At 50.1% G+C, this 25,118-nt stretch overlaps 1 protein-coding gene across 1 annotated transcript in view; it reads right to left on the reverse strand.

Moving 5' to 3' along the window:
- Window positions 1-285: 285 nt before the first annotated feature.
- Window positions 286-25,118, reverse strand: part of ahdc1 (AT hook, DNA binding motif, containing 1) — an 86,066-nt gene continuing 61,233 nt past the window's right edge. Inside the window, exons 3-4 of the mRNA XM_078422975.1 lie at window positions 19,044-22,800; window positions 286-2,258 (exon numbers count right to left, since the gene is read on the reverse strand). Of these exons, the coding sequence (XP_078279101.1) occupies window positions 19,079-22,744 (3,666 nt within the window). The 5' untranslated portion in view covers window positions 22,745-22,800 and the 3' untranslated portion in view covers window positions 286-2,258; window positions 19,044-19,078. The remainder of the gene's footprint in view (window positions 2,259-19,043; window positions 22,801-25,118) is intronic.

The raw sequence follows: 25,118 nt of genomic DNA on the forward strand, positions 1-25,118 counted from the left end.
ACCGTATAGATAGACACAAAGTGCCGGAGTAACTCAGCGGGACAGGCAGCATCTCTGGAGAACACGGACACAGAGTGCTGGAGTAACTCAGCGGGTCAGGCAGCATCTCTGGAGAACACGGACACAGAGTGCTGGAGTAACTCAGCGGGTCAGGCAGCATCTCTGGAGAGAAGGAATGGGTGACTTTTCGGGTCGAGATCCTTCTTCGGACCCAAAACGTCACCCATCCCTTCTCTCCAGGGATGCTGCCTGTCCCGCTGAGTTACTCCAGCATTTTGAGTCCATCTTCGGCGCAAACCTGCATCTGCAATTCCTTCCTACCGATGACCAGATTCTCAATTGCCTTAAGAGTGGCCTTGACAACCGTTGTGGGAGAAGCAACGAAGACTATCCCAAGTGCTCGTTGGGAACAGTGATTGTGCATGCCTTCCTCGGTTTATTTTATAGCTTTAATATTAATAAGCAGAAGAGATGCTCCTATATCTGGAGGGAAATTCGATTTGTACCGTGAACGGCAAGCTGCCTGACGATATTTATCGAGTACGTAAGCAAATGTGCATTTCTTGCAGAGATTAGGGGGAAAGGGGGGGTTGAGGGGTGGAGGGGGTGGGCAAGCAGAATAATTAATCTACAGCCTCGCTGGTCTGTATTGTATGGGGACTGAACTACACACACAGGCAGTCACTGGGTACAACTTCAAGATCACGGGCTGTGAAGAGGATTTGTTTAAAAAATGGTTAAAAATGTCCATTATTATTTTTTTTTTCTCTCACACAGGAACCACTCAGTAAACAGATCAAACCAGGCAGTCAACAGAAATGACACCCTGAGCTTATTTTCATCTGTTCTTCGTATAATACTGCATCTTACAAATAAAAAGTCGATACGAAATTGTTTTACAAAGATATATCTTTGGGTGCACACTGCATGAAGGCAAAAAAATGTGCTAAAAATCAACCTTGCGACCTCACGACAACCACTACAGGTAGGTACAGAGTACAATAAAAACACATCTTAAATAAAACATTATATACATTAAATATGTTATAACCATTTCTGTCATTCTCCAGGCAAATATCACAGTGCATTTTCTTTTTTTCACGCACTTGTTATGTTGATATAAAGAATTTACAGATACAGCTGTACAAGGACATAAACTGCCGGTGCCGTCTCGACACATCTACGCTCTCCTTGGTTAAATACTGTTTATAAAAAACTGTACATTTCGTTTTCATTTAAAAAAAAACATATGTATTTATAATAAGACAAGATGTATTGTCACTGGGTAATGAGGAGACAAAGAAAACACATCAGGAGCTGATGACACCTTTGCTATTTCAGCGATCTCTGCTGACTGCCAAGCAATTATTGAGCTGCCAAAACACACAAAAACAAAACCAGCGTGGCAGGGCAGGGCAGGGCAGAGCAGTGCAGTGCAATGCCCCACGTTCTTGCCCATTCTCTCTCTCTGGTAATCTGAAGGAAAATGAGTAAAGAATTAGTGCGGTCCTTTCCCTTCACCAACCCCCCCCTTAATTTTTGCCACTCTCTTCAAAAACAAACAACAACAAAACCCCCCCCAAAACAAAACCATAAAGGTCCGGTGCATTTCCTTTTGTTGCTCGTTGTCCAGTTTTGTGCAATGGTCTTTCTGGTGAAACGCTGTTCCAGGTTAGAGGCAGCAGGCTCAATGATATTTCCAGGTCGAAACAGTTTCCAGAGGCAACAGGTAAACGGCATCTCCAGCAAATATGTGCATGGCAATTTTACAGTATCTTCAACGGAGTACATGTCGGGCTCCAAAGAGGAACCACACACACAGTTAGTTCTCAAAGCGTTAAACTGAAAGATCACAAAGTGAGAAGTTATATTTACACTGTGCAAGCTTTATACCCACCAGCTGAACAAGTGCATCCAAATACCTCATTTTTGTTGCTGTCTAAAAGATGGTTAGTATGAGAGAGAATCAGCATTTTTGCAGCCAGTTTTTTATGTATTTTTTGTTTTCCAAACGTGAATGTAGCGGCGGTCGGTCTCCATACTGCTGTGCCAAAGTGCAATGTCCATTGTCCTTCGCTCCACTCCACTCCCCACAGTTCGCTGTGATTGTCTCTGCAGATACACACTCCGCACGTCCCTCTAAAGTCCAACTCCAGTCCTCCTGAATCAGTCACTCCTTCCACCACAAAACCCTCCAATGAATTCATGCAGATAATGTGCATTCCGAATTGCTCCACAAAGCCCTTGAACTCATCCACCTGGGGAAATTAAAAAACAAACACGTTTAACCACATCACACACCAAATGCAAAAAAACTGCAAAACATTCTAACTCCCCCCCCCCTTCCCCATTCCCACACTGACCTCTCTGCCCTGGGCCTCCTCCACCTGTCAGAATGAGGCCCAACGCAAATTGGTGGAGGAACAGCACCTCATGTTTCACTTGGGTAGCTTACACCCCAGCGGTATGAACATTGACATATCCAACTTCAGGTAACCCTTGCATCCCCTCTCTCTCCATCCCTCCCCCACCCTAGTTCTCCGACCAGTCTGACTGCCCCCCTGATTACATTTTATCTTTGTATACTTTGTTGTCACCTTCTCCCACATAACAATGATCTAGTCTACATTTTCCATGAGCTCTCGTTTTCCCTTTGATCTCTCGTTTTCACACCTCATCCTTCCTTATCTCAGTGTCTTCCCTCTCCCCGACTCTCAGGCTGAAGAAGGGTCTCAACCCGAAACGTCACCCATTCCTTCCCTCCAGAGATGCTGCCTGACCCGCTGAGTTACTCCAGCTTCTTGTGTCTATCTTCAGTGTAAACCAGCACCTGCAGTTCCTTCCTACACATTTCCTTCTGACATGTGAAATCTCCTCAAGGTCTGCCTTCTTTGAAGAAGTTCTCCTCTCACCAACGAGGATGCTGACACCTTACCCTTCCGTATATCTCTGTCTCTCTCTCCCCTGACTCTCAGTCTGAAGAAGGGTCTCGACCCAAAACGTCACCCATTCCTTCTCTCCAGAGATGCTGCCTGACCCGCTGAGTTACTCCAGCACTCTGTGTCTATCTATTCTGTGCAAAACTAACAACTGAACCATGCTTGCATGCCACTGGAATAATGACAAATTTAAATAGATTGACAGAATTAATAGTTTCAAAAATAAACTACCCCGCTATTCTTCAAATCTGTGTAAACGTGAATTGTTCAAATGGGTTGGAACTACTTCAAGGTTTAAGTTACAAGTCAGTTCCCACGTTACTTTTGCTTATTCATATTGGGCTAATTTCTCTCCCACCGCACGCCCACATCTCTCTCTAAGATTAAACACGACAACTTACTGTCATTTCAACACTGCAACTTTCCAGAAACACAAATATACTGTGCGCTGAGAAGCCAACATCACAGCCTGCAAGAACACAAAGTGCTGCAGTAACTCAGCGGGACAGGCAGCATCTCCGGAGAGAAGGAACAGGTGACGTTTCAGGTCACCAGTCTGAAGAGGGGTCTTGACCCGAAATGTCACCCACTCCACAGTTAGTGGAGGAACAGAACAGCAATGTCTTCAGGATGGGTGGAGTTGGGATTGATGAAGACGTGAAATGTCACAGCCAGGTGCTCAGGAGAAATGCTTTTGCAAAACAATGATACTTCACCTGGTCTGAAGAAGGGTCCCGAACTGAAACGTCACCTATCCATGTTCCAGGATGTCCCAACTTTTGTACTCAGTGCCCTACCCTCCCGACGAAGGCAAGCGTGCCAAACGCCTTCGATTTCACACCTTACCCTTCCATATGTCTCGTTTCCCTCTCCCCTGAGTCTGGAGAAGGGTCATGACCCAAAACGTCACCCATTCCTTCTCTCCAGAGATACTGCCTGTCCCGCTGAGTTACTCCAGCATTTTGTGTCTATCTTCGGTTTAAAGCAGCATCTGCATTTCCTTCCAGCGCAGCCAGTGTCGAGTGGCAACAAATCCAAGCACGGACAGTTTTAACAAGCAGCAATATTTAACACGGGGCAAAGACTGAAATTGCTGGGTAATCCATTCAAATAATTTGGAAAATCATTCAGAATATGTTGTTTTTGGCACCGGAGTGGGGTGGGGGATTGGGGGGAAATATTCATTCAAGCAAAGAGAAAATGATGGCATGTCTAATTATCATTGGGTGAAACGTTCCATCTGTGCAAGGCTCAGAAATGGGCAGGACAGCTGAAACTAAAATGCAATGAAAGAGATTGAAGTGACAGACCTCAGAAACATACGCAAAACATTACGCTATCACGGGGCGGCACGGTGGCGCAGCGGGTAGAGCTGATGCCTCACGGCGCCAAAGACCCGGGTTCCATCCCGACTACGGGTGCTGTCTGTACGGAGTTTGTACGTTCTCCCTGTGACCTGCGTGGGTTTACTCCAAGATCTTCGGTTTCCTCCCACACTCCAAAGACGTGCAGGTTTGTAGGTTAATTGGCTTGGTATAAAAATGTAAAATATTATGTGTAAGGTTGTGCTAGTGTGCGGGGATCGCTGGTCGGTGCGGACTCAGTGGGCCGAAGGGCCTGTTTTCACACTGTATCTCTAAACTAAACTAAATCAAACGACATTTAAAATACATTTAGACAGGTACATGTACATCGGGCAGGTTCAGAGGCCAAACACGGGTTGGTGGGACTAGTGTAGATGGGACATGTTGGCCAGTGTGGGCCAGTTGGGCTGAAGGGCCTGTTTCCACACTGTGCCACTCTATGGCTCCAAGTCTGACTTGTTTCCATCAGACCTGTTGCAACTGTTGTAGTCTGCCTCTCCCCTCCTCTCAGGCAGTCATTTCCAGATGCCCACCCCTCTCCGGGTTAAAACATTCCCCTTTAACAACATTTAAAAGACATTCGGACAGGTACATGGGTAGGAACGGTTTAGAGGGATATGGACCAAATGTGGGCAGGTGGGACTAGCGTGGATAGGGCATGATGGTTAGCATGGGCATGGGGAAGTCGGGCCGAAAGGCCTGTTTCATCGCTATGTGACTCTACCCCATTATTAAAAGCAACTGCACATTTCCTTGTGTGAATTCACAAGAGACAAAGTTGCAGGAATACAGGGATTCAGTGGGAGAAGCAAAGCATATTCCCTGTGGAAAGATGAAGGTTGAGAGGGGTAGCAAGGTGGTCGAGTTGCTGCCTCACAGCGCCAGAGACCAGGGTTCAATCTCTCATTTATCATCTTGTTTACAGTGCACTACGTTTACACATTCTGTTGTGCTGCAGCAGGTAGCAATGTCATTGTTCTATCTGGGACACACGACAATAAAACACTCTTTTGACTCTTTCTCTCTCTCTTGATCCCGACCACGGGCGCTGTCTGTACGGAGTTTGTACGTTCTCCCCGTGACCTGCGTGGGTTTTCTCCGGGTATTCCGGTTTCCTCCCACACTCCAAAGACGTAACAGGTTTGTAGGCTAATTGTCGGTGCAATTGCAAATTGTCCCTAGTGTGTGTAGGATAGTATTAGTGCGCTGGTGGGCACGGACTCGGTGGGCCGAAGGGCCTGTTTCCACACTGTACCTCTAAAGTGTAAACTCGGAACTCTAGAGGAGATTTGAAAGAGGAGGTCAAGATCACAAATAAAAAAGGGAATGCTGGGAATATTCAGCGGGTCAGACAGCACCTGGGAATATTCAGCGGGTCAGACAGCACCTGGGAATATTCAGCGGGTCAGACAGCACCTGGGAAGGGACAGTCTTAACATTTCAAGGGGGTGATATTTAATCTGGGGATATTTCAGAAGTCCAGTGCCTGCGGTCTGATGAACGTATCACACTGTGACTTGTGTATCTAGTTCACTGACCAAACCTGAGCCCGATAGTAGCTAGCCCAAGGTTACAGATTCAAAGTGACAAAAGTTCAGTTCAGAGATACAGTGCGGAAACAGGCCCTTCGGCCCACCGTGTGTGTGCCGACCAGCGATCTCCGCACACTTACACTATCCTACGCGCACAAGGGACTATTTTACATTTATACCAGGCCAATTAACCTACAAACCTGCACGTCTTTGGAGTGTGGAAGGAAACCGAAGATCGATACTCTAGGTGGCTAGTGGAATCAAGGGATACGGGGAGAAGGCAGGCATGGGGTATTGATTGGGGACGATCAGCCATGATCACAATGAATGGTGGTGCTGGCTCAAAGGGCCGAATGGCCTCCTCCTGCACCTATTTTCTATGTTTCTATGTTTCTATCTCAGAGAAAACCCATGCAGGTCACGGGGAGAACGTATAAACTCCTTACAGACAGCACCCGTAGACGGGATCAAACCCGGGTCTCTGGCGATGTGGGTAAGTAGCTCTAACGCTGCACCACCATAGAACAAACTTGGGGATGTAAGGAAATGCAGATGCTGGATTACAGAAAAAGACACAAAGTACTGGAGTAACTCAACTGGTCAGGCAACATCCCTGGAGAAAAAGGACGAGTGACGTTCGGGTGGGAACTGAGTCTGAAGAAGGGTTCCGACCCGAAACGTCACTCGTCCTTATTCTCCACAGATGCTGCCTGACCCGCTGAGTTACTCCAGCACTCTGTGAAACGTCACCTATCCATGTTCTCCACAGATGCTGCCTGACCCGCTGAGTTACTCCAGCACTCTGTGAAACGTCACCTATCCATGTTCTCCACAGATGCTGCCTGACCCGCTGAGTTACTCCAGCACTCAATGAAACGTCACCTATCCATGTTCTCCACAGATGCTGCCCGACCCGCTGAGTTACTCCAGCATTTTATGTCGTCTTTGGAAAACAACAACATCTGCAGTTCCTTCCTACACAAGGAATTGCAGATGCTGGTTTACAGAAAAAGACACAAAGCTGTGGTTCAGGCAGCATCTGTGGAGAACATGGATAGGTGACGTTTCACAGAGTGCTGGAGTAACTCAGCGGGTCAGGCAGCATCTGTGGAGAACATGGATAGGTGATGTTTTGGGTTGGGACCGTACTTCAGCCTTGAATGCATTGGTGATCCGAAACTCATTGCCTGGGGATGGGGTTCAAGGTAAACAGGAGATAATCTTCAATACAAGGGGGTACACGGGTGAGCTCCAGGACGAGGTACCATGAACATGGGGAATATTTGGGATCCACTCCTGCTCTGAATGATGTTTTACTGAGAGGGTGGGTGAGAATGTTCTACGCAAAGCCAGCACTGAGCCAACGGGCCAAGGATTTGTGTTGTCACGATTTAATGTCTTGAGGTTTTCAAGAGAGAGTTAGATCTAGCTCTCAAGGCTAATGGGATTCAATGGATATTGGGAGAAATCAGGAACAGGTTACTGATTCTGGATGATCAGCCATGACCATATTGAAAGGCGGTGCTGGCTCGAAGGGCTGAGTGGCCTACTCCTGCACCTATGTTTCTATGTTTCTATTCTAAGTTCCTTGGAGTATTGTGAGCAGTTTTGGGCCCCATATCTGAGGAAGGATGTGCTGGCTCTGGAGAGGGTCCAGAGGACATTTACAAGAATGATCCCAGGAATGAGTGGGTTAACCTACGATGAGCGTTTGTCGGCACTGGGCCTGTACTCACTGGAGTTTAGAAGGATGAGGGGGGACCTCGTTGAAACGTACAGAATAGTGAAAGGCCTGGATAGAGTGGATGTGGAGAGGATGTTTCCACTAGTGGGAGAGTCTAGGACCAGAGGGCACAGCCTCAGATTTAAAGGACGTACCTTTAAAAAGGAGATGGGGAGGAATTTATTTCGGCAGAGGGTGGTGAATCTGTGGAATTCATTGCAACAGACGGCAGTGGATGTCGTCAATGGGCATTTTCAAGGTGGAGATTGACAGATTCTTGATCAGTGCGGGTGTCAGGGGTTATGGGGAGAAGGCAGGAGAATGGGGTTGAGAGGAAGAGATAGATCAGCCATGATTGAATGGCGGAGTAGACTAGATGGGCCGAATGGCTCCTGGAACTAATGAACTTATGCGCGGTGCTTTCTGACGCTCGGCCCCATATCTGCGGAAGGATGTGCTGGCTCTGGAGAGGGTCCAGAGGAGGTTAATGAGAACGATCCCAGGAATGAGAGGGTTAACGTAGGATGAGTCTTTGCCAGCACTGGGGTTTTGTTCTTTCGAATTTTGTTCTATTGTATCTGAACCAACTTTGATGTACCGAGAAAAGCGCCTGAATAAAACACTAATATAACAGTTACCAGAAAGATTCAGAGGCTGACAATATATACCCCACCCACCCCTGTGAACAGGCACCCGGGCGGGCCTGTGCTGAATGTCTTTCTTCAAAGTCTTTCCAGGACTCCGCAGTTGAAGAAAATATGTTTTTGAAGAAGATTCGCTAGCACGCATGCATAATATTTCCCAGCCATTGTGAAATCAAATGACCTGCCTTCCTTGATCAATTAAACATTTTAATAACCGTCCAATACCACATCAACTCACTCAGCCACTTCATTTGAGTGAGACCTTGCTGTGTTATGAGGGGATAACAAACAGGTGGTAATATGATTCTTCTTAATAAGTGATGCAGTTATTTACTCATTTAATCATTTTAATCTTTGATATATACCTTCATTAATTTCAATTTTAATAAGCTCCGTCCTTAAGTACCTCAACATTTGCAGGATTCCCAGGAAGACTATTTGTCAAAGTTAACACAGGGATATCCTCACTCTGACACGCACACAATCACGGAGCTACCGTGCCCACATACATGCACAGCGTTATCCTCCTTCCCACATACATGGACTCACACACACATGTACATGATTCCACCCCTCCCCTGCGCGTGCACACATACATGTGCACACAGCACATACACACAAATGCACATGCACGCACACACGCATCCACATGCACTCACACGCACATACACACATGCATACGCACACACGCCTACACCCACAGACGTGAATTGACACACGCATTCACAAGGTGCGTACACACAAGCACACAGACATGCACACACACACAGACACACGCACGCATGGACACACAAGCACAGACATATGCACTCACACACATGCACATACACACACGCATGCACAAACCTGCACACAGGCAGACGCACACACTCACACACGGACACACACATACACACACACACAAACACGCATGCACAAACCCGCGCACACACGCAGACACACACATGCGCACACACACACACACATACAGACACACACGCAGACACACAGATATGCACACACGCGCGCATATACACACGTAGACACACACGCACACACACACATAGACACGCACACACACGCACAGACATGCACACACACACAAGCAGACACATGCACGCATGGACACACACAAGCACAGACATATGCACTCACACACATGCACATACACACACGCATGCACTAAGCCGCACACAGGCACACACGCAAACACACACACAGACACACAGATATGCACACAGACACGCACACACACACACATGCACACACACACAGTCATGCACAAACCCGCACACACAAGCAGATACACACATGCAGACACACATGCAGACACACAGATATGCACACACACATGCATATACACACATACAGACGCACACACACGCACAGACGCACACACACAGACGCACACACACACACACAGACAGACAGACACGCACACACACACACAGGCGCGCACACAGGCACAGGCGCACACTTACATAGACACACGGGCACACAGACACACACACATGTTCAAGCCCTGCCACCCACAGCAGCTCGGACACATGCCACCTCTCTGCCTCTCTCTGCCCTTCCCTCCCTCGCTATTCAGTTGAAGTCACCGGAATAATTTGGGGACAAGTAGACTGTGTTTGTGGGAGGGTGGGACGTGACTGGCCTTGGCAGCAGCCATTTAAGGACCAATTGTGAAGTTAGAGTCACAGAGTGATACAGCGTGGAAACGCCCATCAGCTCAACTTCCCATTCTGACCAATATGCCCCATCTACACTAGTCCCATTAGCCTGCATTTGGCCCATATCCTCCTAAACCATTCCTATCCATGTACCTGTCCAAATGTCTATTAAAGGCTGTCATAGTACTTGCCTCAACTACTTCATCTGGCAGCTCAATCCATATACCCACCATCCTCTGTGTGGAAACGTTGTTCCCATCAAATCATTCCCCTCTCACCTTAAACCTCTGCCCTCTAGTTCTTGATTCCCTACACTGGAGGCAAAAGATTCTGTGCGTGCATTGTATCTCCCCTCAGCTTCCTGCGCTCCAAGGAATAAAGTCCAAGCCCGCTCAACCTCTCCCTATACCTCAGGCCTTCAAGTCCTGCCCACATCCTTGTAAATCTTCTCAGAAGTTCATAAGTGATAGGAGCAGGATTAGGCCATTCGGCCCATCAAGTCTACTCCGCCATTCAATCATGGCTGATCTATCTCTCCCTCCCAACCCCATTCTCCTGCCTTCTCCCCATGACCCCTGACACCCGCACTGATCAAGAATCTATCTATCTCTGTCTTAAAAATACCCATTGATTTAGATTTTAGATTTTTAGATTTAGAGATACAGCGCGGAAACAGGCCCTTCGGCCCACCGGGTCCGCGCCGCCCAGCGATTCCCGCCCATTAACACTATCCTACACACACTAGGGACAATTTTTTATATTTGCCCAGCCAATTAACCTACAAATCTGCACTTCTTTGGAGTGTGGGAGGAAACCGAAGATCTCGGAGAAAACCCACGCAGGACACGGGGAGAACGTACAAACTCCATACAGACGGCGCCCGTAGTCAGGATCGAACCTGAGTCTCCGGCGCAGCATTCGCTGTAAGGCAGCAACTCTACCGCTGCGCCACCGTGCCGATGGCCTCCACAGCCTTCTGCGCCAAAGAATTCCACAGATTCACCACCCTCCGACTGAAGAAATTCTCCCTCATCTTCCTAAAGGAGCGTCCTTTAATTCTGAGGCTGTGACCTCTAGTCCTAGACTCTCCCACTAGTGGAAACATCCTCACTTATGGCTGATCTATCTTTCCCTCTCGTCTCCATTCTCCTGCCTTCTCCCTGTAAGAGTTGACACTCATTCCAGCTTTGGCATCTTTCTGACAGCAGGTGAACACAATACTCAAACGGTGCCTCATTAAAGACCTGGAATTACATTGCTTCAGTGCACACATAGATGATCGCCAGAAACAGTGAGGATTAGGACAAGGCTTATTCTGAAGAAGGGTCCCGACCCGAAATGTCACCCATCCATTTTCTCCAGAGATGGTGCCTGACCCACTGAGCTACACCAGCACTCTGTGTCTATCTGTGGTATAAACCAACATCTGTAGTTGTTTCCTACACAGGATTAAGACAAGTTCCCTTAAGATGCACAGGGTGCTTCTGGTGATAATAATCAAGTGAAACGCACGACTTTGTCTTCCCAGCTGCTATCAGGCAACTGGACCATCCGAACAATAACTAGAAAGCAGTCCTGACTTCCCATCAACCTCATTGGAGACCCTCGGACTATCTTTTACTGGTTTATCTCGCACAAAACTATTCCCTCTATTCTAGAAACATAGAAACATAGAAAATAGGTGCAGGAGTAGGCCATTCGGCCCTTCGAGCCTGCACCGCCATTCAAAATGATCATGGCTGATCATCCAACTCAGTATCCCGTACCTGCCTTCTCTCCATACCCCCTGATCCCTTTAGCCACAAGGGCCACATCTAACTCCCTCTTAAATATAGCCAATGAACTGGCCTCAACTACCTTCTGTGGCAGAGAATTCCACAGATTCACCACTCTCTGTGTGAAAAAAAACTTTCTCATCTCGGTCCTAAAAGACTTCCCCCTTATCCTTAAACTGTGACCCCTTGTTCTGGACTTCCCCAACATCGGGAACAATCTTCCTGCATCTAGCCTGTCCAACCCCTTAAGAATTTTGTAAGTTTCTATAAGATCCCCCCTCAATCTTCTAAATTCCAGCGAGTACAAGCCGAGTCTATCCAGTCTTTCTTCATATGAAAGTCCTGCCATCCCAGGAATCAATCTGGTGAACCTTCTCTGTACTCCCTCTATGGCAAGAATGTCTTTCCTCAGATTAGGAGACCAAAACTGTATTCTGTACCTGTACACGGCTTGATCGTAATCATATGTAGTCTTTCCACTGACTGGTCCAGAACCAGGGGCCACAGTTTAAGAATAAGGGGTAGGCCATTTAGAACAGAGATGTGGAAAAACCTTTTCACTCAGAGAATTGTAAATCTATGGAATTCTCTGCCTCAGAAGGCAGTGGAGACCAATTCTCTGGATGCTTTCAAAAGAGAGTTTAGATAGAGCTCTTAATGATAGCGGAGTCAGGGGGTATGGGGAGAGGGCAGGAATGGGGTACTGATTGTGGATGATCAGCCATGATCACATTGAATGGCTCGAAGGGCCGAAAGGCCTCCTCCTGCACCTATTGTCTAATGTTAGCACAGCTTTTCACCGTACCATCGGTACATGCAACAATAAACTAAACTGAACTAAACGAAATTAAGCTCCCTTGCTTTGTGTGACTAAAAGTGAGCAGTTTTCTACCCTCCGTTCACCGATCCTCCTGCCCAGCTTCCTTCCACAGTTCCCAAAGGACTTCCTTATCCAAAGTTCTGCCACTGGTAGGGTTGGTTGCCAACTGTCCCGTATTAGCCGGGACATCCCGTATTTTGGGCTGAATTGGTTTGTCCGGTACGGGACCGCCCTTGTCCCGTATTAGGCCCGCGGGCCGCTGTCGGCCTGGACAGTGTAGGCTAACGGAATGTGTTCGCCTGACGGAGGTTGCGTAGCAACCCGCCTCCCGGCCCGGGCGGCCGCCGTTGGTGGAGCGGGAGCACGTGGCCGCTGGCTGGGTGAGGTCACGTGGGGCGCAGGGCGGTGACGTCACCTTGTCCCGTAGTTGGGAGTGAGGAAGTTGGCAACTGGTTACTTCCTCGTTACTGCTGTTCATGGCTCTTTTCCAAGTCACCAACGGCCCTGACCTGCCTCGAGAACATTGCACACTGACCTCAGCGACCATCATCGTCTATGGACTGTTGTGTCTTTGGTTGAACTACAGACTCCGTTTTTCGTGGGACCAGTACTAGTTGGAGAGCAGTACTGCTGGGAGAGCCCAGGACAAGAGGCCGCAGCCTCACAATAAAAGGACGCATCTTTAGAAAGACGAGGAGGAATTTCTTTCGTCAGAGGGTGGTGAATTTGTGGAATTCATTGCCACAGAAGGCTATGGAGGCCAAGTCAGTGGGTATTTGTAAGGCGGAGGTTGACAGATTCTTGATCAGTGCGGGTGTCAGGGGTTATGGGGAGAAGGCAGGAGAATGGGGTTAGGAGGGAGAGATAGATCAGCCATGATTGAATGGTGGAGTAGACTTGACGGGCCGAATGGCCTAATTCTGCTTCTGGAACTTATGACCATGAAGTGTTGCACTATTATGGTTACCTAGTGTCATTAATTATTCACTTATTGTATTGTTGACTATTATGTTTTTTTATTTGTGTATTGTTGCATTAATGAACCTGTGGTGCTGCAGCAAATAAGAGGTTTATTGTTTCTATTGTTGGGACTTATGATAATTAAACACTCTGGACTTGACTTGAAGAGTAGAACTGGGAAATAAATGAGAGAGTGCAACGTTCGTAGAGCCACAGAGTGATCCAGCGTGGAAACTGGCCCATTTGCCAAACTTACCCACACCGACCAACCTGCCCCATCTCCACTAGTCCCACCGGCCTGCGCTTGGCCCACACCACCTCCAACCCTTTCCATACCACCTCCTCTGGCAGCTCGTTCCATACACCCACCACCCTCTTTGTGAAAAATCTCCCCCTCGGGTTCCTATTAAATCTTTCTCCTCTCACCTTAAATCCATGTCAATAGACAATAGATAATAGGTGCAGGAGGAGGCCATTCGGCCCTTCGAGCCAGCACCACCATTCAATGTGATCATGGCTGATCATTCTCAATCAGTACCCCGTTCCTGCCTTCTCCCCATACCCCCTGACTCCGCTATCCTTAAGAGCTCTATCTAGCTCTCTCTTGAATGCATTCAGAGAATTGGCCTCCACTGCCTTCTGAGGCAGAGAATTCCATGTCCTCTTGTTCACGATTCCCCTCGTCTGAGTAAAAGACTCTGTGCATCCATCCCCATACTATTCTCCTCCAGATTTCATTACCCTTTATAAGATCGCACCTCGTTCTCCTGCGCTCCAAGGAATAAAGACTGAGCCTGGCTAACTTCTCCTCCAGCTCAGAACCTCGAGTCCTGGCAACATCCTCGTAAATCCTCTCTGCACCCTTTCCAACTTAACAATATCCTTCCCGTGTGTAGGAAGGAACAGCAGATGCTGATGAGACCAAGGATAGACACAAAATGCTGAGGTAACTCAGCGGGTCAGCCAGCATCTCTGGAGAAATGGAATAGGTGGCGTGTCGGGTCGAGTCTGAAGAAGGGTCTCGACCCAAAACGTCACCCATTCCTTCTCTCCAGAGATGCTGCTTGTCCATCTGAGTTACTCCAGCATTTTGTGTCTATCTTCTGTACAACAATCGGTTGGTTTTGAGAGAGCCATTACCGATATGAGTTTAGACACAAAATGCTGGAGTAACTCAGCGGGGACAGGCAGCATCTCTGGAGAGAAGGAATGGGTGACGTTTTGGGTCGAGACCCTTCTTCAGACTGAAATGGGTGACATTTCGGGTCGAGACCCTTCTTCAGACTGAAATGGGTGACGTTTCAGGTCGAGACCCTTCTTCAGACTGATGTGAGTTTTCTCATTTAATTCTAAGTCCAATTAATTATTTAATTAGCTCAATTTAAATTCTGCAGCTGCAATTTAATTTCAAAGTTCCAGCAAGTGTTCCCTGGAGTCAGATCAAAACTACTTCACATCAGGTGATGGCTGTGAATTCCAAGGTTGACTGGGTCGTATCCTTGGGTGAAGGAGCTGGCTGATGAGGGAAGGTTGGCTCGGTTGGGCTTATACTAACAGCAGTGTTGGGCGGCACGGTGGCGCAGCGGTAGAGTTGCTGCCTCACAGCGCCGGAGATCCGGGTTCCATCCTGACTACGGGTGCTGTCTGAACGGAGTTTGTACGTTCTCCCCGTGACCTGCGTGGGTTTTCTCCGGGTGCCCGGGTTTTCTCCCACACTCTAAAGACGTACAGATATGTAGGTTAATCGGCTTCGGTAAAATTGTAAATCGTCCCTAGTGTGTGTAGGAGTGTTAGTGTACGGGGTGAACACTGGTCGGTGTGGAGTCGGTGGGCCGAAGGGCCTGTTTCTGCGCTGTACCTCTAAACTAAACTACAACTCAGTCTTGCCGGATCTTTCACATAAATTCATGTTTTTAATTAAGAGCAGTTCAAATACTTTTTAAATACATTAAAACCTCATCATGTTTAATTTTTCTATCAACATGTTGTTCCTGAGTGTTGGTGACCACCAGAGAGGGTTGGAAGGTCTCGATTCCAGGATCCAGGATCAAGACATCGTGGCGTGCGGGTGTGATGGTGGTGTTTGGGTGGGTATTGGGTTCTGCTTGCTGAGGACCACCATTGGCTCACAACTCAGTCAGCTATTCAGGATGCATTCAGAGACGGACATCCAGTGCTGCTGGAAGGTCATCATCTCAGAGAATGCCGCTCTTTGGCATGATCCCCATGTTGGGGGAGTCCAGAACCAGGGGTCGCAGTTTAAGAATAAGGGGCAGGCCATTTAGACAATAGACAATGGACAATAGGTGCAGGAGTAGGACATTCGGCCCTTCGAGCCAGCACCGTCATTCACCATGATCATGGCTGATCATCCACAATCAGTACCCCGTTCCTGCCTTCTCCCCATACCTCCTGACTCCGCTATGATTAAGAGCTCGATCTAACTCTCTCTAGAAAGCATCCAGTGAATTGGCCTCCACTACCTTCTGAGGCAGAGAATTCCACAGATTTATAACTCTCTGACTGAAAAAGCTTTTCCTCATCTCCGTTCTAAATGGCCTACCCCTTATTCTTAAACTGTGGCCCCTGGTTCTGGACTCCCCCAACATCGGGAACATGTTTCCTGCCTCTAACGTGTCCAACCCCTTAATAATCTTATATGTTTCAATAAGATCCCCTCTTATCCTTCCAAATTCCAGAGTATACAAGCCCAATCGCTCCAGTCTTTCAATGTACGACAGTCCCACCATTTAGGACTGAGATGAAGAAAAATCTTTTCATCCAGAGGATTGTGAATCTGTGGAATTCTCTGCCACAGAAGGCAGTGGAGGCCAATTCACTGGATGTTTTCAAGAGACAGTTAGATATAGATCTGAGGGCTAAAGGAATCAAGGGGTATGGGGAGAAAGCAGGAACAGGGTACTGATTGTGGATGATCAGCCATGATCATATTGAATGGCGGTGCTGGCTCGAAGGGCCGAATGGCCTAATGTGCAGGATAGTGTTAGTGTGTGGGGATCACTGGTTGGCGTGGACTCAGTGAGGTGAAGGGTCTGTTTCTGCGCTGTATCTCTAAACTAAAGAGAGGGCAAATCTGTGGAATTTTCCCAAAAAATCATCTCAATAATCAAAACACAATTGTTCCTGGAGACGAGGCACGTTCTTTCTCACCACCACAATGTTCATTAAAGACAAATAAAGCTAAAGAACAGCGAGAGGCTTGCGTAGAGTGGACGTGGAGAGAATGTTTCCACTGGTGGGAGAGTCTACGATCAGAGGCCACAGCCTCAGAATTAAAGGACGTTCCTTTAGGAAGGAGATGAGGAGGAATGTATTTAGTCAGAGGGTGGTGAATCTGTGGAATTCATTGCCACAGACGGCTGTGGAGGCCAAGTCAATGGAAATATTTAAGGCAGAGATAGATAAATTCTTCATTAGTGCGGGTGTCAGGGGTTATGGGGGGAAGGCAGGCGAATGGAGGGAGAGATAGATCAGCCGAATGGCCTAATTCTGCTCCTATCACTTATGATCTTATGAACTTAGCAGGTCGGGCAGCATCTGTGGAGGGGATGGACAGATGATGTTTCTGGTCGGGACCCTTCACATAGCAGGTCAGGCAGCATCTGTGGAGGGGATGGACAGATGATGTTTCTGGTCGGGACCCTTCACACTCTGAAGAAGGCGAGGTGACCTCGGAAGACTTTCTGAAGTCCAAGGTACAGACCCAACTTTAACCCGCTGCCTGTCCGTTTCCTCCGCAGATGCTGCCTGACACACCGAGTTCCTCCAGCACTTTGTTTTTTTTGCTCAAGGATTCAGCATCTGCGGTTCCCAGTGTCTCTAAATAATTAAAGATGATTGGTTTACTTTCTGTGGGAACTATAGGACGATGGGAACTCAAACAGAAGAAGACCTTTGACCCAGAGACCTGAAGACATGTTTCCCTTACACATCAATGTTGCCAAATACACCCGACTATAATCATAACATTCACACAAAATCCAGACCTGCAATATAAAACCTAACTGGTTAACATCGTGGGATGGGAGGAACTGACAGATGCTGGTTTAAACCGAAGACAGACACAAAATGCTGGAGTAACTCAGCGGGTCAGGCAGCATCTCTGGAGAGAAGGATTGGGTGACGTTTCGGGTCGAGACCCTTCTTCAGACTAAGAGTCAGGGGAGAGGATGACGCGAGATGTAGACGATGATATGGGGAGATACAACATTAATGAATGAAAGATATGTTTAAAAAGTAACGATGATGAAGGGACCGGGCGGTTGTTTCTGTTGTACGTGGATGGTGGCAGCAACTCAAACCGGTGAAGAGGATGAACGAAGAAGACCTTTGACCCAGAGATCTGAAGACATGTTTCCCTTACACATCAACGTTGCCAAATACACCCGACTATAATCACAACATTCACACAATATCCACAACTGTGATGTAAAGACTCTCTGGGTCAGGTAGCTTCTCTCGAGAACATGGACAGGCCACATTTGGACCCCAAACGTCACCTATCCATGTTCTCCAGAGACGCTGCCTGACCTGCTGAGTTACTCCAGCACTTTGAGTCTTTTCTGGTAAACCTGTCTACAATTTAAGAAAACCGAGATCTAGAACACTTGCATTGAACCATGAGTGTGGAATGGAACTGCAGTTGCTTGTTTACACCGAAGATAGACACCAAAATGCTGGAGTAACATCTGCATTAAGCCCTACATGTTCAATGTTGCCTGAGTGCATATCACATCATACATAAGGGCAACAAGGGTTAACACACGATAATGGGAACCCATCATTTATCACAGTCATTAGACACACAGCGTCTCTTGCCCAGAGTAGGGGAATCGCGGACCAGAGGACATGGGATCAAGCTGAAGGGAAAAAGATTTAGTAGGAATCTGAGGGGTAACTTTTTCACACAAAGGGTGGTGGTGGGTGTGTGGAACGAGCTGCCAGAGGAGTAGTTGAGGCAGGGACTATCCCAACGTTTAAGAAACAGTTGGACAGGTACATGGACAGGACAGGTTTGGAGGGATATGGGCCAAACGCAGGCAGGTGGGACTAGTGTAGATGGGGCATGTTGGTTGGTGAGGGCGGGTGGGACTAGTGTAGATGGGGCATGTTGGTCGGTGAGGGCGGGTGGGACTAGTGTGGATGGGGCATGTTGGTCGGTGTGGGCAGGTGGGACTAGTGTAGATGGGACATGTTGGCCGGTGTGGGCAGGTGGGACTAGTGTAGATGGGGCATGTTGGTCGGTGTGGGCAGGTGGGACTAGTGTAGATGGGGCATGTTGGTCGGTGTGGGCAGGTGGGACTAGTGTAGATGGGGCATGTTGGTCGGTGTGGGCAGGTGGGACTAGTGTAGATGGGGCATGTTGGTCGGTGTGGGCAGGTGGGACTAGTGTAGATGGGGCATGTTGGTCAGTGTGGGCAGGTGGGACTAGTGTAGATGGGGCATGTTGGTCGGTGTGGGCAGGTGGGACTAGTGTAGATGGGGCATGTTGGTCGGTGTGGGCAGGTGGGACTAGTGTAGATGGGGCATGTTGGCCGGTGTGGGCAAGTTGGGCCTGTTTCCATGACAAGTTGGGCTGCAGTAGAAGGTGAAGTAACAACGCTGTCTTACCTTATCTGACTGAGCGTCCGGCCAAGTGTCCCTGGTCACTGTGAAGCATTGCCTGCGTACAGTTCTTCCTGGCTCTGGTCCATCAGTAGCCCCATTGGCGCCACTCTCCGGCCGCTCTGCTTGTCTGTGTAGCTGCTGTCCAGGTGGATGGAGGAGTCGCTGGAGGCGGGCGAGGCGTTGGCCATGTAAGGAGAGCCGCCGTAATCCATCGCCAGTTTCTGCGCCTGCTTCTCCAGTTGTGCCCCCGTGTTCCTCCTCTGCATGGCGAACAAGGACGACAGCTCGGCGTCTTTCTTGTTCTCGTCCAGCGAGCTGTAGGCGGCGGAGTTGTGCAGATAGCGAGCGTTTGTGTCCATGACAGAAGCACTGTCGGCCTGGTAGTGGAGCTGGGGGGCTAGCAGGTCGCGGCTGGACACCCCGCCGCCCGGGGGCTGCATGTCTGGGCTGTCGTAGAAGGTCGCCAGTTTCTTGGCGTCGGTGGCGTCGAGGTTGCCGCCGTAAGTCGGGGCGTGGACGGGGAAGAGTTCCCTGGTGTCAGGCAGCAGTCGCTCGTGATCTTGGCCCATGGACTGTTGCAAGGCCTGGACAGAGAGCTGGTCCTGGGCAGCCGCTTGCTTCATGTCGGGGTACATACCGGACACCGCCTCACCGGCCGCGAACCTGGACCCGGGCAAGGTGTCGTCGGGCACGGAGCGCGCACAGCTTGGCGAATACAGGCCGCAATACTCCTTGTGCTCGCCCTTGACCACGGGCAAGGGATGGGTGGGGGGCACGGCGTGGGCGGGGGGCAAGGTGTGGGGCAAGGTGTGGGCAGGGGGCACAGCATGGTCGCCGCTGTAGCCGTAGTCCAGGGCACAGTCAGGGGGGTCAGGGAAGGTCGGGACGGCCGCCGGCATCTTCTGCAGCGACTTGGACTTGCGGGCAGACGGGTCTTTCTTGGCCGAGGCGGACGGGCTGCGGGTGTTGCGCACCTGGCGGGAGCCGGGGGTCTTCTTGGGGAGGAAGGGGGGCGAGGCTGGGAACAGCAGGTGCTGGAGGGGGGGGCTGGACATGTCCGCCCTCTTCCTCCGGCCGTACCCAGGCCGCAGGTCGCCGGGGAAGGGGGTCTGCTGTTGTTGCTGGTGGTGCTGGTGGTTCCAGTGGTGCTTGAAGCCCCCCTTGCCCCCGACCCTCTCCCCCGGGATACTGTCGTCCCAGTCCATCATCAGCTTCTCCAGACTGGACAGACTAGACCGCTCCTCGCTGGCACCGTCTGCGTTGCCGAAGACGGCGGGGAAGTGTGTCTGGGGGTCGGGCGGGAGCGTGTCGGGCCCCGGGCGATGCTTGGCCTTCTGCGGCGTGTAGTTGGAGATGTCCAGGATGTCCTTGGCCTCGTGTTTCAGGCTGTGGAAGTCCAGCAGCGGCGAGCAGTGCTGGCTGGAGTGGCCCATGTGGAGGCCGGGCTTGGCGCCCACCTGCAGCCCCCTGAAGTAGTGCGGCCTGGCGTCGCCGGGCAGCGGGGGCGTCGTGAAACCGTGGCAGGCCGGCGCCACGCGGTCCAGCGAGCAGGCCGAGTCCGCCTGGGCGTCGGGGGGCTGCAGGGACAGGGGGCTGCGGGGGTCGGGCCTGGCGGCGCAGGTGAAGGCGTTGTAGTGCGCCTTGCTGTGCTGTGTGTACGGGTCAGCGGCCGAGGAGGAGGACGACGACTGCGATGTGTTGTTGGCCTCGAAGCCGAAGCTGCAGTCCCGGGGGCCCAGGAACTCTAGGCCGGAGAAGTCCCTGGCGCCGGGCAGAGGGTCGGCGGCGCTGAAGGCCTGTGGTCGCAGCCTGTATCCGGTGTAGTGACCCAGGCTGTCGCACCCGTGCTGGCACGACTGTCCGGCCCGGCTCAGGCCCAGCCCGAGGCCCAGGCCTAGCCCCAGGCCCAGGCCCGGCTGCGTCGTCGCCCGCTGTAGGCTCTCGGTGTCAGACGAGTGGAAGGCCGGGGGGTAGTCCAGGCTGTCTGAGTTGTCAGAGCCGGTGAGCGGGTAGGAGGACGGGCAGCTGCCCTTGTCCAGCGGCTCGTGGAAGTGTGAGAGGTGTCGGGATGGCGTCGTGTTGCCGCCGGCCGTGAACATGCTGCCGGGCTCGGGGGCGGCCTGCGCGAAGCTCACGTCCATCAGGTCGGACGAGTCGTCGGAGTCGAGCAGCGAGCGGAAGTATCCGGCGATGGAGGCCGGACTGGGGTGCGTGGTGCCGGGCGGGCAGGCCGCAGACAGGCGGCCCAGCAGGTAGCCGTTCCTCGACACCGACCTGCCGTCCCATGTGGCGCCGGGCAGTGACTGGGCCGCCATGGCCGGGTACGGGGAGCACGACGCCGCCGAGGCCGGGGACAAGAGGCCGTTGCGAAGCTGCTTAGCCTGGTATCCAGGGCCCCCAGGCCAGCAGCTGTCACCGCCCTGTCGTGACCAGTCCCCGCTGTCACCGCCCTGTCGTGACCAGTCCCCGCTGTCACCGTACTCGGAGAGGTGCGGCGTGCGCTTGTAGGCCTTGCGCCTCTGCAGAGGCTTGTCCTTGGTGTCCGGGCCCCACTTGCACTTCCTGGCGTACAGCTTGGTCTCGCCCAGGAACACTCGCTTCCTCTTCCCGATGCCCTCGAAGAAGTCGCTGAAGGTGGACGACGCTTCGGCCAGTTGCCCGAGCTGCCGGCCCCTGCTACAGCCCGCCTTGCCCCCTCGACGCCTGGTCCCGGCCAGCGTGCGGTAGAAGTGTGACATGTCGTGATGCATGGCGGTCGCACGTTGCATGGAGCCCGGCTCACTGGGCGACCAACAGCGCGGTGGTGAACAACGGCCTAGGATCAGGCTCTGCTTGGTGAGGAAGGCCAGCTTGGACAGGACGTCCGTGTAGTCGGCAGCGCTGTCGTTGCAGCCCGCGATGTACGTCGGCTGTGGCGGCGACAACTTGTGATGCCGGGGTTTCCTCTTTACATGGTTGGCAGGTTCGCCTCCCCCTTCGGGCACCACCTTCCTCGGCCGCCCCCGCTTCCTCTTCACCGGCACCACCGGCACATCCCCGCCGGGCAGCAGAGTCACCTTGTTCCTGCGGCCCTTCTTCGTGGCCGTGCTATCCTCGGGCACAGAGATGAACTGCACCTTGACACCCGAGCCCAGGCCGGTGTGGGCCAACACCTTGCTCTTCCTCTCCACCTGCACCAGGTACCTCTCGATGTTCACCCTGCCCACCTTGACCAGCATCTTGCGGCTGCCCCTGCACTTGTACCCGGGGGTCCTGGTCAACGCTGGCCCCTTGAGGGGTGACCGGGTGGGGGCTGGGGTTGGGGCTGGGGGGTCCACGCTCTCCTGGGGGGAGGAGATGGAGGGGATGGGGACGGACAGGGACTTGCAAAGCCTCTCGTACTCCACCTGTTCCAGGCCGTACTGCACCAGCGGCTTGTTCCTTAGCGAGTATTTCTTGCAGGTCGTGTCGGGCAGGAGTTGATCTCCCTCACCTAGCTCTTGTTTCAGCCCAGCCACCCTGGTGCTCTCGCAGTTAACGTGGTGCCTGTGGCCGGGAGAGTCTTGGAACAAGCTGTTGCTGTTGCTGTTGTTGGGGACGGCGGGAGGGATCAACGCCTCCACTTTGGGGGTGCCGGGATTGAACTGGTGGTGCCTGCTACGTTCCCATTGGTCTCCGCCCTCCTGACTCTGGGCTCTGTCCATTGCCTGCCTTCTGCTTGCCATCTGAGTGCCAGGAGAGGCTACCAGTGCACTTTCCGCGTTGTTTCTGGCAAGCACAACTGAAGAAAAGAAACTATACTGTAATCCTGTCCCCTGACTCTGTGCCACTTTGACTCCTCCGTTACTTTGAACAGGACCGCAGGCAAGTCTAAGTGCACTGCCACTATTCAGTCTGACGCCATTAGACACCAGCTTTAAGTCTTTCACGATATCTCTTAAAGTTACTACAGGGTAAAGATTATTTTTGCTATGGCCACATTTGTTTTTCAGCAAGGTCACAATGTTGTTAATCTTTCGTTCCCCAGTTCGCGAAGAAGCATTCGGAAAACTTCTATAGAGAGTTCCTTTTGCAACTCCGCCTGTTTCTGCCTTACCAAGGCAGGTTTGCTCTGAGCTTAAGTCTGACTCTGGGCTTTCCTTCTTAAAACAGCAGTGTGACCGCCTAGTCTGATAAAAATCAACCGAATCCACTCGAGTGCCAGTATCGGGTTGATTGTAAGTGTATGCATTGGAATAGTGAGCGTCTTTTAGCTCCAGCGACCCATTGGGCGATGGGATACCAAACTCTTCAGAGCCATTACAAGCTTCCTCAGAAGTAGACATGTTTAATATGGCTGGCTGGTGATTTGGTGAAGTGTGTGTTCTCCTTTGAATGTTAATATTAACAGCATTGGAATAGATGTTGGTTTTGTGAACTCCTACAGTTTATGGAGGCACCTATGGTTAAAACAAATTTTAAAAATAAAAATAAAAACCAGGCTATTTATTTTTAACTTCCCTACATATATGATCCCACTATTTATAAATCTACACAGGTCGACACAGAAGACTAAGAAATGTGGTCCATTATAGTGGCATATATAAACATGTTATCAGTGAAGTTAAAAATAAACGTTAGCTTAGATTAGCCAATATAAAAGCACACAGCTACATTTTTTTTAAAATAAAGCATTTTCACTCAATTTAAGGTTCAAATCTTGGAATTAATTAATTTATTGTGGGGAGAAAATGGACGAATAATTTTAGTTGCGATATCAAACTAACCTCCGGTGTTAATTTGAAATGATTAAGATTTATATGAAAACTTTAATTTAGTAGAACAATTTTAAATAAAGTATGAAGGTTAACTACTCCAGGCAAAGCAAAGCTTATTCTTCAAATAATCATCTCCATTTTCTTCCCATTTTTGATTCTGCCAATAGGGATGTGAATTAAGTTTCACGTTTTAACATTCATTAATCTGCTCGTTAAAGGCTTATAACTTTTTTTCCATTGACTGGGTGAATAACTTCACCTTGATTTCGATATTCAGTTGGGTTTAGTCTGTTGTCTCGTGTACCGAGGTACAGTGAAAAGCCTTAGTACTCTGCATTCATCCTTGGTCCTTCCGTGGCCCCGTGACAACAGTGAGAGCTTCACTCAAACAGCTGAGCCACCAAACTGTCCTTGAAACCAACCAGCCCCTGTCTGGTGGGCTCCATCTTCTCACAGTATCTCTCAATGTCCACAGCAACTTCTGTGCTACATCTTCCCCAGGGTCTTGTTCTGAACATTTTCTAACGTAGAACTTTCAGCCCCAAACTAACGGACCTCTGCACACCAGGGAAAGGGAGGCCAGTGTTCCACTGGTGCATCACAACAATAAATTCTAACGAGTAATTTTCTTGTGTTCAATTTGATTTTGAACCTGCTTTCATTTCTTACTTTCAGACAATGGGATGAGGCCATTTGGCCCATCGGCTCCATGCTGGCACCCAACGGTGCAATCCCATCAGACACATGCCTTCATGTTCATAAATGGTAGGAACAGAATCAGGCCATTTGGCCCATCGAGTCTACTCCACCATTCAATCGTGGGCTGATCTATCTCTCCCTCCTAATCCCATTCTCCTGCCATCTCCCCATAACCTCTGACACATGCCTTCTTCATTCCTGTTTCCCATCAAATTTCTGCGAGGAAGAACTTTGCCTCTGGACACGAGTCCTGAACAGACATCCCCACCTCTCCTACAAACCTCACCACCCCACCCCCTGATACCCAACCGGGTTGACCTCCAGATGGGGAGCAAGTTGAAAGGGCCTTGATTTATCTCTAGTGAATGCAAACAAATCTCTAACTCTTGTCTTCAATCGCCCCTCTCCCTTAAACCGTTATTTACAGAAAGCAGCAGCTATTCAATACATCAAGAAAATTCCTCGAAGTGCAGGTGGAATTTCTTTTCAATCAAGAACAGAATTGTGTTGAACAGGAATGCAGAGAGTGATGAGGTGGAAGAAATGACTTGGGCTTAACCTGGCACTTGGCTGCTCTGCCCACAGTGAACAAAGTGATGCTGGAGGAGCAAAAAAAGGGTCTCGACCCGAAACGCCACCCATT

The sequence above is a fragment of the Rhinoraja longicauda genome, chromosome 27 (assembly GCF_053455715.1).
Source record: "Rhinoraja longicauda isolate Sanriku21f chromosome 27, sRhiLon1.1, whole genome shotgun sequence".
NCBI classification, from domain to species: Eukaryota; Metazoa; Chordata; class Chondrichthyes; order Rajiformes; family Arhynchobatidae; genus Rhinoraja; species Rhinoraja longicauda.